Here is a 14,816-nt window from a genome sequence, read left to right on the forward strand (position 1 = left end):
ATCCCACATGCTGCAGAGCGGCTAGGCCCGCGAGCCATGGCCGCTGGGCCTGCGCATCCGGAGCCTGTGCTCCGCAACGGGAGAGGCCACAACAGTGAGAGGCCCGCATACCACAAAAAAAAAAAAAAAAAAAAAAAAGAGAGAGAGAGGGAGAGAGACAGAGAGTCCAGAAACAAATCCAAGCACAATGAAAATTTAGTATATGGAAGTTCCTCATTTCAATTCAGTGGAGAAAGGACTTAAGATTAAATAAATGATGTTGGGACAAGCGGATCACCATTTAGGAAAAATAATACCATTTAAGGAAAATATAATACTATTTAAGAAAAATATACTTCATACCTTACATCAAAACAAATTCCAAATGGACTAAAGATTTGAATATAAAAAAACTATAAAAACACTAAAAGAACATACAGGCTTGGTTGTGAGGAATAACTTTCTATGCACAATACTAAAGCCAAGAAAAAAATTTTTAACACTGCTGGATTTGATTACATAAACATTTAAAAATGTATAGGGAAAAATCCCTGCAAAATTAAAAGACAAACAACATATTAGAAAAATCTTTACAAGCGGCAGAGAAAAAAAATTTTTCACGTATAAGATCTATAAACGAGGAGAAAACAAACTCCTCTAGAAATGTGGGCAAAGAGTATTGCTTTAGACTGCTAGTTGAACCCTGAAATCTACTCTCTCTTCCTTCCATAGTAATAGATTTTTAGCTGACACATGGCCACCCAGCTAGAGAATATATTTTACAGCTTCTCTTGCACTTAGGTGTGGCCGTGAAACTTCAACGTGACCTAAAGCAATGTGCGCAAATTCTTTTTCACTTGTTTAATAGTAAATTACTTTCCTTCGATGATATTTTCCTGTTTCTTTCTTCCTTCCCAGAGGCTGGAATATGGATTGAAGGTAATCCATTTCTGTCAATCCAGGTAAGGATAACACTAGGGGATGATAGAACAAGACAATGTAGAACCTGGGTCTCTAAATTACTATGGTGATCAGAACCACCAGACCAGCTGGGACTACATACCTGTTATGTGGGAAAGAAATAAACTTATTTGAACCATTATATTTTTGAGTCTCTTGTGCTAGCTACTTAGCCTATATCCTAACAAACAGAATAAAGGAGGATATTCCCACAAGAAGGAAATATTGATGGCTAATTCATTTGTGAAAAGACATTCCTTCTCTGTCATAGTCAAAGGAAGGCAAATTAAAGCAACCATGAAATAATATTTAGACACCGTATCAGCAAAAACTAAAAGACTGATAAAATTGATAAAATCTAGTTTTAAACAAGTATGTGAGGAAACCAGCACTTTTATGTTGAAAATGTAAAATGGTACCATCTTTGGTGAAAATAACAGAACAGGAGAGTACAAAGATACATGAATACAAATGATCATCCCAATGTTGTATATAAAGCAAAAAACTGGAACCAAGGTGGGATGAGGTAAATAAATTATGCACCTCCATACAGTGGACTGCTATGAAGCATTAAAACTGATGATTTGACTGATAAATCATCTTTAGTCATGATAGCAGACCACTTAACACAGAAGATAAAAAACTAGCTTGGGGCTTCCCTGGTGGCACAGTGGTTAAGAATCCGCCTGCCAATGAAGGGGACATGGGTTTGAGCCCTGGTCCAGAAAGATACCACATGCCACGGAGCAACTAAGCCCATGCGCCACAACTACTGAGCCTGTGCTCTGGAGCCCTTGAGCCACAACTACTGAAGCCCGTGCCCCTGGAGCCTGTGCTCCGCAACAAGAGAGGCCACTGCAATGAGAAGCCTGCGCACCGCAGCGAGGAGTGGCCCCCGCTCGCCGCAACTAGAGGGGGCCAGCGCACAGCAACGAAGACCCAACGCAGCCAAAAATGAATAAATTAAATTAAAAAAAAAACCCAAAACTAGTTTGTGCTCTAGGAAAGCATATATCAAAAAAGAAAATGACACACTGTAGTTTGATAAAGAAAACAAAATTTATAATCTTTGAACTCTATCATGAAAAGAATTTTGCAGCATAGTAGATTAATATTATAATTTTATTGTTACGTTATAGGTTAAAGTGCTTTGTAAAACTGAATCAGATTTTGATAGAGGGTAAAACTTTTTTTTTTAAATTAATTTATTTTTGGCTGTGTTGGGTCTTCGTTGCTGTGTGCGGGCTTTCTCTAGTTGCAGCGAGTGGGGGCTACTCTTCGCTGCGGTGTGCGGGCTTCCCATTGCAGTGGCTTCTGTTGTTGCAGAGTACAGGCTCTAGTTGCGCGGCCTTCAGTAGTTGTGACACATGGGCTCAGTAGTTATGGCTCGCGGGCTCTAGAGCTCAGGCTCAGTAGTTGTGGCGCACGGGGTTTGTTGCTCTGCGGCATGTGGGATCTTCCTGGACCAGGGCTCGAACCTGTGTCCCCTGCATTAGCAGGCGGATTCTTAACCACTGCGCCACCAGGGAAGTCCCAGAGGGTAAAACTGTCTTTAAAAGTAAACTTTAATGTTACTGCTTTGAGTTCTCAGTCTACCACATGATGCTTTGCAGCTTGGTTCTTCTCAAACTCTTCTACTGAAATAACTTTTAATACCACAGAAACTGAGTATTTACTCCCCAAAGATGCTGAAGAAGCCAAAGGCCCCACATTTTTAGAAGTCTTGTGTTTTATCTTAAAAGTTCACATACATTTGGCACTCTACCATTTACATGACTTCGTTTTACTGTAACACAATTATGTTTTAAAGTACTTTCAAATTTAATTGGTTAACATGTTCCCCTAAATCTTTTTTGCAAAATTAGTTTTGCAGAAAACATGCCACATTTATCTTGTGCGCTTTTCTAGCTGCAATGTACATACATAATAAAAAGAACAAAAGCTTTGGATTAAATCCTAGCTTTGCCAACTACCTGTCATACGAAGCTGGGCAAGTCACAACCTAACTAAGGCTCCATTTACTCTTCTGTATAATGCAGGTGACAATGTCTAGGTGTGGGTCTTTATGTAAAAGGGTAGAGCAGTATTTAACAAAGTTGTATGCACATTTGTTAAATTTTATGCTTTACAATGTAATGAACATTTACATTTCACCTTGTTTTCAGTTATGACTTGACCATGATGCATTTTAACTATCAATTATTATTCTACCAGCTTCCACTTTATTTAGCAATTGAATTAATACCTGTAATTGTGCTTTCCTTAGCTGCTGGCTGGTAATTTGAGCTTTTTGTTGCATCATATTTTCAATTCGTTGGTTGACTTGCTTTTCTTTCTTGAGCTCATTTCCATAAAATCTGGACCCCTACATAGGAAAACAAAATACAAGAAGAATGTTTGAAGGAAGCATCACTGCGAACCTGATGGCTAAGAGCACAGACTCTAGAAACAGAATGACTGAATTCAAAACTTACCTCCATTACTTACTAGCTGGGTTACCCTAAAATTAATCTTATTATGTTTTAGGTTTCCTTATCTGTAAAATGAATTTATAGTTATCTAAATCATAGGAATCTTGTGAGGCAGGATGTAGCACAGTACAAACTCTAGAGATGAGTACAGATCTGCACTCAGAAAATAACAAAATAACAATGTGTCCTAGGTGGGATCCTCCGGGCATATCCAAGGCCTTAGTCAGCTGAGTCATCAGTTATCTCCTTCACTTTCACTAAAAAATTATTGTAAAAAATTAACTAACAGAAACCTCAATTAAATAGAGTCAGAGGTCAGAAGGGGGAGCTCTCATGCCCTTTGATGATAGTAGAAAGCAAGACAAAGACGACTCCTCTTCTTTTCTGGCAAGAACTCAGCCAATAAAAAGTCATGGACTCTGTTTACTATACCCTTGCCAACTTCCTTTTCCCTTATTGGAAAGAGTTTTCCTCTCCAGTTTTGCTGGGGACTTGCATTTGGCTTGCCATGGTTGCAGACCTTGAACTGCAATTTTCCGCTGATCTTGAATAAACATATTTTTTTAGTGGAGAAATAACTGGCAGTCTAGTTGTTTTAGGTAAACAGTACTTTAACAAATTTAATGTTAGCCATTAAATAAAATGTAGAAAATAACTTCTAGAAAATCATCCGTCATTCCATCACTGAACATACTATCTATTTATAAGGTTGATGGACATTTAATTATTTTCACTTTTTGGCTATTATGAAAAGCGCTGCAATGAACAATTGTGTACACATTTTGTGTGGACACATGTTTTCATCTTCCTTGGATATGTACCTAGGAGTGGAATCTCTGCGTTATATGGTAACTCCATGCTAAACCTTCTGAGGAACTACCAGACTGTTTTCCAAAGTGGCAGAACCATTTTAGAAACCTACCAGCAACGTATGAAGGTACCAATTTCTCTATATGCTTGCAACATCTGTTACTGTCTATCTTATTTTTTAAATTAATTAATTAATTAATTAATTAATTAACTTATTTATGGCTGCGTTGGGTCTTCGTGTGCGGGCTTTCTCTAGTCGCGGCGAGCAGGAGCTACTCTTTGTTGCGGTGTGCAGGCTTCTCATCGCGGTGGCTTCTCTTGTTGCGGAGTGTGGGCTTCAGTAGTTGTGGCACGTGGTCTCAGTAGTTGTGGCGCACGGGCTTAGTTGCTCCATGGCATGTGGGATCTTCCCAGACCAGGGATGGAACCTGTGTCCCCTATATTTAGGCAGACTCTTAACCACTGTGCCACCAGGGAAGTCCTGTCTTATTTATTACAGCCATTCTAGGCTATAATACTATGAATGGCATCTCATTGTGGTTTTAATTTGCCTTTTTCTAATGACTAATGTTGAATATCTTCTCATGTGCTTATGAGCCATTCTTATATCTTCCTTAGTGAAATGTCTATTTATATCTTTTGCACATTTTTTTGATTGGGTTGTTTTCTTATTTTGCAAATATTTTACCCTAGTATGTTGCTTATCTTTGCATTTTTTAATGGTATCTTCTGAAGTACAAACATTTTGAAATTTGATGAGGCCCTATTTGTCAACTTTTTCTTTTACTGACTGTGCTTTCAGTGTTGTATCCAAGAAATGTTTGCCTAACCAAAGATCTCAAAGATTTTCTCCTATCTTCTAAAAGGTTTATTGCTTTAGTTCTTACATTTAGTCAATTTTGAGTTAATTTTCAGTGTATGGTGTGAGTTAAGGGTCTAATAAGTTCATCTTTTTTGCATGTGGATATTCAGTTGTCCCAGTATCATGTGCTGAACAGACTAACCTTTTGCCTTGGTACAAATATCAATAAACTATAAACATTTATTTCTAGACTCTCAGTTCTGCTCCATTGTTCTATATGTCTAGCCTCATGGCAGTAACACATTGTCTTGATAACTGTAGCTTTATAGTAAGTTTTGAAATAGGAAAGTCAGACCCCCATGCTTGTTCCTTTTTACAATTGTTTTGACTATTTTAGATGTTTCTCATTTCCATATAAATTTTAAAATCTGTTTGTCAATTTCTGCAGAAAAAAAAAAGCCACTGGAATTTTGATGAGGGAAGTACACTGAATCTACAGATCAATTTGGGGAGAACTACCTTCTTAACCGTATGGAATCTTCTCATCCTTGAATAGGCATATGTCTCCATTTTTTAGGTCATTATCTTCCCTCACCAAGTTTTTGTAATTTTCAGGGTACAATTGTTGCACTCCTGAAATTCCTTAAGACTTTCTATGTATTAGATCATGTCATCTGTGAACAGATAGTTTTAGTTCTTTGTTTCCAATCTTGATGCTTTTTATTTCTTTTAGTTGCCTGACAGCACTGGCTAAAATGTTCAGAACTAGGTTGAAAAGAACAGGTGAGATTGGACATCCTTGCCTTGTTCCTGATTTTCGGGCAAAAGTGTTTATAGTCTTTCACCATAAAGTATAATGACAACTATAGGGTTATTTTTTTTGGATTTTTTTTGTTTTTTAATTTTTATTGGGGTGTATATGTTTTTATAGATGTCCTTTTTAGGTTGCAGAAGTTCCCTTCTATTTCAAATTTATTAAGAGTTTTTAGCATGAATGGGTATAGGATTTTGTCAGGTATGATTTTTCTGCATCTATTGACATGACCATGTGTTTTTTGTCCTTAATTCTATTAACATGGTATAGTACATTAATTGATTTTTGGAGGCTAAACCAACCTTGCATTCTTAGGATAAATCCCATTTGGTCATGCTACATAATCTTAATATTTTGTTGGATCCAGTTTGCTAATATTTTGTTGAGGACTTCTACATTTATAAAGATCTATTATCTTCTGCTTGTCTGACTTTAGTATTAAGGGGATACAGGCCTCATAGAAAGAGCTGGGAAGTGTTCCATCCTTCTTTATTTTTTGGAAGAACTTGTGGAGTATTGGTATTATTTCTCTTTTAAATGTCAAATAAAATTCACCAGTGAATACCCAGGAAAAAACCATAATTCAAAAAGACACATGCACCCCAATGTTCATTGCAGCACTATTTACAATAGCCAGGTCATGGAAGCCACCTAAATGCCCACTGACAGATGAATGGATAAAGAAGATGTGGTACATATATACAATGGAATATTACTCAGCCATAAAAAGGAACAAAATTGGGTCATTTGTTGAGACGTGGATGATCTAGAGACTGTCATACAGAGTGAGGTAAGTCAGAAAGGGAAAAACATATATTGTATATTAATGCATGTATGTGGAACCTAGAAAAATGGTACAGATGAACTGGTATGCAGGGCAGAAATTGAGACACAGATGTAGAGAACAAACGTATAGACAACAAGCGGGGAAAGTGGCAGGGTGGTGGTGGTGGTGTGATGAACTGGGTGATTGGGATTGACAGGTATACACTGATGTGTACAAAATGGATGACTAATAAGAACCTGCTGTATAAAAAAAAAAAAAAAATCACCAGTGAAGACATCTTGACCTGATCTCTTTTTTTCCTTTCGGAGGGGGAAGATTTTTAATTACTAATTTAATTTCTTTCCTTTTTATAGGTCTATTTAGATTTTCTGTATCTTCTTAAGTCAGTTTTGGAAAATTGTGAATGTCTAGAAATTTATCCAATTTATTGGGATTTGTTTTAAAATACTCTAATTTCCACCTCCAAAATTCAGTAGGGAGAAGTAAGTGAGAAAGATGAAACAATATTTGTAAAAATGTTGATAATTATTGATGCTGGGTGATGATTACCTGGGATTCACTATACTATTCTAATTTTGGGTATGTTTAAAATTTTCTGATTAAAGTTTTTAAAAAGTAAATTGCTATGGAGTGGCAAGAATTAGAAAATTTCAATTTAAGAAAGATATTTCAGATAAACTCACCCCTCCTCCCTACTAGAGGAATATATATTATGTAAAGCATACAAATATATTAATATATAAAATACATAAGTATCTATTCTATGATTGCTACATATTAATATCATACAAAATTTATATGGAAGAGCAAAGATTCAAGAATGCCTAAGATACTCTTGTAAAAGAACAAAGGCCAAAAAAAGAGAACTTGTTCCAACAGATATCAAGACTTTAAAGTATTGTATTTAAGATCATGTTGTACAGTGCAAGAACAGACAAATAATCTATTAGAACAGTAGAAAGCACTGCAGATCAGTAGGAAAGGATGGACTATTTAGTAAATGGTACTGAGACATGAGGAAGAAAGAGGGAATATCTGATAGGGTCATCTAAGATAACTTAAATATTCTATTACTTAACTTGAAAACTAGGATCATAGGTTTTACTCTTTGTCTTTTAAAAAATTGTTATGATGAAAATTTCAAAGAAGTCTGAAACAGAAAAATATAGAGGTTGCTATAATAAATATATAAAACTATCACTGAGATTTAACAACTGTTAACATTTTGCTTAATTTCCTTCAATGATTTTTTTAAGTGAACTGTTTTAAAGTAAGTTATAGATATAATGACATTTAGCTATTCTATAGAGTATTTTAGCATGCATCTTTAAAAATAAGGCCATTTTCCATAGTAATATGTAATCATAATAACATTTCATAACTAATAAAATAAACAATAATTCCTTAATATTATCTAGTATCCTCCCTATATTCAAATTCCTCTAAATGTTCCAAATGTATTTGTTCCAACCAGGATCCAATCCATATGTTATATGGATTCCTTATTTCATCTCTTATGTTATTTCATCTCTTATGTTATTTCATCTCTTATGAATCCATATGTTATATGGATTCCTTATTTCATCTCTTAATTATCCATATGTTATATGGATTCCTTATTTCATCTCTTAATTGTCTTTTATTGATACTTTTAAAATTGTATCTACATTTTATATGCTTAAAAAATTATTTTTCCCTCAACTCTTTATTTTAGAATTTCCAAATATTTAAGAGTTGAAAGAATAGTACAAGGAACACCTATATGTCCTCACCTAGACTGACCAATTGTTGATATCCTGCTACATTCGGTTTCTCTCCCAAATCTTATGTGTGCTTGTGTGCGCACACACACACATACACACACACTCACTCTCTCTTTCTCTCTCCACCCTCTTTTTTTGGCTAAACCATTTGAGAGTAAGTTGGTGCAGTTATCAGCATGCATTTGCTAAGAATAAGGATATTCTCTTAAATTTTACACCTTTCTGCATGGATATTTCATAATACATAAATGAAACCCCCCAAATGGTAGAAAAAACCCATTAAAGAACACTTTTATGATCTTGGAGAAAGTCATATGTAGTTAACTAATTCAAGTACGTAAAAAGAAGCAAACGAAAAACTACTGCACAGGACTAAACTACCATGAGCAAAGTCAAAAGGGAAACAATAATCCAATGGAAAATTGTGCAAAGGGTTAGAAGAGACAGTGTGTAAAAAATACACATATAAGTGGCTTTTAAACATATGAAAAAGATGTACAATCTCACTTTTCATAAGAGAAATATAAATTAATGTGACCCTATGTTACCATAGACTGGCAAATCCAGAAGTATAGTAACACACTACGTTGGTATGGTTGCAGCATGGTAAAACATACTCTCACATATTGGCAGTGGAAATGTAAATTGATACAACTACTATGGAGGGCAATTGCACAATTAATTAAAAACTGCACATGCATATATCCTTTCATGCTATATGTATTTGGTGGAATAATTCCACTTCTGGGAATCTCTCCTATAGTTATATTTGCACATATGTAAAGTTATGAAATACAAGCTTATTCACTATAGTATTGTTTGTAAAAATGGAAGACTAGAAATGACATTATATTCCATCCATAAAGATTCTGACTAGTTCAATAAAGTATAGTACATCCACATACGCAGGCATAAAAAAGAATGAAGATCTCTAGTTTCTTATACAGAAAGACTTCAAAGATATATTAACTGAAATAAAAACAAAAAACCCACAATTGTACTATTCTCCTATTGGGGTGAAAAAAAATGGGTGAAAAAAGAAGATATATGTTATTTTGCTTTAACATGCATACTATGTGCATGTGAAGTAGAAAACTGGATGGCAAAAGCAACAGAAGAGAAGGGAAATTATTCTATATGCATTGTAGCTTAATAATTTTATATATTAAAATATTTAAAATTATAATTAAAAGGATATTTAAAATACTAATTTTCTTTTAAACAGAAAGTTAAAAAGTTACTAAATTAAAGATATTGAAAGAAAAAAGAAACATACCTTTGTGGCTTCCATTATAATTTTGTTAATTTTCTCTTTATCTAATCCTTCCATTCCGGCTTTATTATCATTAAGTCCCACCCTTAGCAGAAGATCATCTTTGTAATTGTCATTCTTCTCCTTTGTGCTGTCATTCTTCTCCTCTGTGCTATCCATGGTGTAAACTTAAAGTAAAAAAAAAAAGTTAAAGTTAAAATGGCTTTTTTGGGAGAGGGGTGGACATTTAAAAGTTAAAATGATATAGAAATCAGCAAAATAAAAATGACAGTTAAGATTTTTTGGCTACGGAGAAATAATTATTACTCAGATTTTAAAATTATTATCCCAAGATTACCATACTCTTGGAAGGAAGAAAGGAATCAACATTTCCTGCCAACCTATGCTAGCCACTATGCTTGGTGCTTTACACTTGAATTTTACACAGCAGCCCTGAAAGGTAGATATTATTATTATTATTTTTATTTTTTATTTTTTGCAGTACGCGGGCCTCTCACTGTTGTGGCCTCTCCCGTTGCGGAGCACAGGCTCCGGAAGCGCAGGCCCAGCGGCCATGGCTCACGGGCCCAGCTGCTCCTCAGATGTGAGATCTTGCCGGACCGGGGCACAAACCCGGGTCCCCTGCATCAGCAGGCGGACTCTCAGCCACTGCGCCACCAGGGAAGCCCAAAGCTAGATATTATTATTCCCAATATAAAGAGAAAAGAAACCTAAGTTTTAGAACATGCCTAGCGACACAAATTTGATAATAAGTGACAACATCTGTGTCCGACAGTGCATGTTTTTCCCATATTAATACACTGTATAAGAAATAAATACAAAATAACAGTTTCCATGCCTAACATTAAGATCAAAAACATTTATTACTTACTGTTTGCAGAGTTCTATTCTTAAATCAGTGAAAAAATATAGGAAGAAATATCTATCTACTTCCAGGAAATCATTACATTTTACAATGTTATGTCACTTCTAAGGTTAATTTCAAATAATAATTCTTTAGTGTCTTTATATAATTCTTTATAATTTACCTTCACATACATTCACTTTTAAAAACAATTATTACAACCATGCAAAGTAGACTTGCTCATTCTCATGTTAGGGAGAAAGAAATTTGAATTTCAGGAAGGTTAAATGAATTGCCCACCACAATGGGTAATTATGATAATAATTGATAATAAGCAATTATGATAATTATCTGATAATATGCAAAAGAACTAGGATTTCAATCCAAGTCTTCTTACTCCAAGTCTAAAGCAGCTACCATGACATCACAGCTACCTCCAATTTGGGCTTCACTTATACTACAAATAAATGGCCAGGTGAATATCTGCCATGAATCTACAACAAATTATGGCAGTGATTTCTCATTTGCATGATTTACAGAGGGTTCACTTATTCTACTCTGCCTTGAGGACCTTCCCTCCCCACCGCTCCCCTCCTCTTCCCTTCCCTTCTTTTCTTTTCTTTCTATTTAACATCCATCACCATATATAGTTGGTTTTTTTTTCGTGTGATGAGAACTTTTAAGATCTACACTCTTAGCAACTTTCAAGTATACAATACAGTATTAACTATAGTCACCAAGCTGTACATCTCCATGACTTATTTTATAATTGAAAGTTTATACCTTTTGATTCCCTTTACCTATTTCCCCCATCCCCCTACCCCTCACCCCTCCCATCCACAGCCCATCCCTGCCACTGGCAACCACCAATCTGTTCTCTGTGAGTTGTTTTTTGTTTTTGTTTTAGATTCCACATATAAGTGAGGTCATACGGTATCTGAATTTCTCTGACTTATTTCACTTAGCATAATGACCTCAAGAGGACCTTTTCTTGATAGCTGCTTCCATTTTTGACACCAGCAAAGAATAAAATAAATTATGGAAGGAAATTTGAATACTGTGATTATTAGTGACAGTTCCATTAGAACAAAAAAAGTGTATAACACAGTAGTTCTCAAACTTTGTGACACATTAGAGGGATGTCTGGAGGGACCTTAAAACTCCAGATGGCCAGGTTGTATCCCATACCAAATAAATCAGAAATTCTGGGAGTAGGAGCCAGATACCAGTATTTTTAAGAGATGCCCAGATAATTCCAGTGTGTCCTAAAGTATTGGAACCACTAGTGATGTTGTTTCTAGGTACCTAAGGGAATATAGGTTGATTTTCTGTTCTTATCATTTGAATTTTTTTCTCTTCAGCTTTCACATTCAGCCTAATATTATCCTGTATTTTGCCTTATGCTTTAGTAATCCAATAATTTATCATTTTCTAGTAAAACAGGTGAATGTAATTCATTCATAATTTCCCCAAACCAACACTACTGAAGAGGGAAGAGGCTAAATACAGACATCCTACATTTAAGCTGCCTTGTCCTTTAAATGTTAAAATGTACGAAAGGAAAAGAAACAATTATTGAATGCCTACTACTTCACATATAGTATATTACTTAGCCCCAAAACTCTGAGAATTGGTTTTGGTCCTTAATTGGCGAGAAGAACTGGGCTACCAGCAATACTGGCGCCAGGCAAAGTTGTGAGATAGGTAAAGTTAGTTTTCATTTACCTTGCTGCCTTTTTTTTTTTTTTGGCCGCACTGAGTGGCTTGCGGGGATATTAGTTCCCCGACCAGGGATCAAACCTGGGCCCTTGGCAGTGAGAGCCCGGAGCCCTAACCACTGAACCGCCAGGAAATTCCCACCTTGCTGCCTTGTTGATGCCCCATCACCAGGTAACATATATCCAGTTTCATGGGCACAGACTTACTATCATCTACATGCTAATGACTTGCAAGTTTACAGCTCTAGTCCAAATGCCTGCCTGACATCTCAAATTTAGCAAGTCTGAAATTGACCTTCTCATCTGCCTCCATCCCCCAAACCAGCTCTAATTTCAGCCTTCCTCATCTTAGTTGAGGGCAACTCTAATCCCCTCCAATTGCTCATGCAAAACACCTTGTAGTGATTCTTGACTCTCCTCTTTATCACACCCCACATCCAAACTGTCAGGAAATCCTGTGGGCTCTACTTTCAAAATGCACCCTGAATGTAACCTCCTCTCACTATTTTCACTGCTTTCACACTAGTCTGAACCACCATTATTTCTTGCCTGGATTATTGCAATAGCAATAATCTTAAATAGTCTCTGTTCCTACCCTTGCCCTCCTATAGTCAATTATCAACACAGTAGCCCAACTGATTCTTCTAAATCATGAGTTAGGTCATATCACTCCTCTAATAAAAACTGTACAATGGCACCTCATCTCACTCCAGTATAAAACCCCAAATCTTTACAGAATCTGTATCCTTATTACCTGTTACCTGTCTACCCTCATACCTAATACTCTCCCCCTTGCTCACTGCTTTCCAACTTTGCTGTTCCTCAAATCAACGAGGCACACTCTGACCTGGAGGCCTTTTGCACTGGCTGTTCCTTCCTCCTCGAGGGTTCTTTGGCCAGATATCCTCTTGTCTAAACCCCCTTATCTCCTTCAAGTCTTGGCTTAAATGTCACCTTCTTAATAAGGGCATATCCTGACGTCCCTATTTAAAATTGTAGCCTGATTATCCCTCCTACAACACCCTCTTTCCAATGCCCCACTGCTTTTCATAGTTTACTTACTTATTATGTTTATTGTCTACCTCTCCTGTGAAAATGTAAGTTCCATGAGGGCAGGGAACTTTTTCCCCCACTGATGTATACCAAATGCCTCAAACAGTGCTTGGCACAGAGTAGGTGGTCAATAAACATTTGTTAAATCATCAAACTCAGTTTATATCATTTTCTCATTCTTTTATTCACATAGCAAGTTCACATAATCACATTAAAAGATTGGGAGAAAAACTGCTTTTCTGAAGTTAATTTAAAAATACTTTGTTTTCTCTTATTTCAATATTACATATGTAAGGACAAGTATATGAGCTTAACCACTTTTGAATTTACGAGCCTTATTTTCCTATGAAATTTCATGGTTAAATTGGTTTATTAAAGCTTTCAGGACTTCTATTATAATATAAGAATATTTTGAATTTACATATTAGAATGCTTGCTAGGCTCCATTAATATTAAAAAATTCTAGCTGGTATTTCTACTTTGGGAAATTAAGTTACTTTGTTAAATTTAATTTGTTTGATTAATATTTTTCAATTATATCTAAATCTAAGAAAAATCAATGGACAAAGGTAATAAACAACATACTAAGTTTTAGTATACTTGGATCTCTATGAGTTCCTTTTGGTACTATCATTTGTGTTACTATGGTGAGTCTGCTTTTGTTGTTATTGGTTAGTATTTCTGTTACTTTCAAATTTCTAAAATTTCTCATTAGCACTGGTTATCTGTATTCTTCTCATTAGCTCTGAGTTTCTTTATCTAGAAGTCCACAAATTGAAAGGGGGAGCTTCTAGCAGAGATGATCACATAATATAACAAAGTATGATAAATTCCATATTTTTCTGGGAAGTGAGATTTAGTACTACTTCAAATGGCTTTGTACGGACAGCATATAATGGAAGTGCCTAGTATGATGTCTGGTACATGATAAACTCACAATCAATACTTATTATTTATTATTATTATTAAAGCTAAGTCAAATTTCCAGAGCTGTGAAAATCACTAGTCCTACTTTTCTTACTTCGCTCTTTAAGATAAAGAGACTCTAAAAGGGAACAGGGTACACTGTGAGCATCCTTGAGAAAAAGCTAGTGTTCACAGATCATATAGATGAATTTTGTTTTGCTTCCAAAGAAGTATTTATCCTACGATTACTGTGCACTCACATATAGTCACATATATAGTCCCAAGGTCTATGAATGGATATAACTGTGACTTACAAACAAAAAATTTTTTTGAGAAAGAGAATAGTCAAACATTTTTATAGTTCAATATTACAGAATACAGTCTGTTAACTTCAATTCAGAAGCTGCACAAACAGTAATGCACAGCTCAAAGGAAAGAACTCTGGGTTCCTGTGGTTTAGCATATTGGTTTAAAAGCACATTTTCTCTGAAAATATTCAAATTCTTCCAGTCTGATTCTACCACAGACTATTCTGGTTACCAGTTTAAAAATGTAAGGGCAACCTCTGTTTTGGTGATAGTAAGAAAGGAAAATTAGAATTTTTCAGAAGGAATTCTAAGAAAGAAGTTTTCTGTG

The 14,816-nt window shown here is 35.5% G+C and overlaps 1 protein-coding gene across 3 annotated transcripts in view; it reads right to left on the reverse strand.

Moving 5' to 3' along the window:
- Window positions 1–14,816, reverse strand: part of POLK (DNA polymerase kappa) — a 62,880-nt gene that overhangs the window by 33,351 nt on the left and 14,713 nt on the right. For all 3 annotated transcript variants that reach the window (XM_033430039.2, XM_033430040.2, XM_033430038.2), the window contains 2 exons: window positions 9,663–9,826; window positions 3,185–3,304 (listed from right to left, as the gene is read on the reverse strand). In XM_033430039.2, the coding sequence (XP_033285930.2) occupies window positions 3,185–3,304; window positions 9,663–9,818 (276 nt within the window). In that variant the 5' untranslated portion in view covers window positions 9,819–9,826. The remainder of the gene's footprint in view (window positions 1–3,184; window positions 3,305–9,662; window positions 9,827–14,816) is intronic.

Source organism: Orcinus orca, chromosome 3 (genome assembly GCF_937001465.1).
Source record: "Orcinus orca chromosome 3, mOrcOrc1.1, whole genome shotgun sequence".
Classification (NCBI taxonomy): Eukaryota; Metazoa; Chordata; class Mammalia; order Artiodactyla; family Delphinidae; genus Orcinus; species Orcinus orca.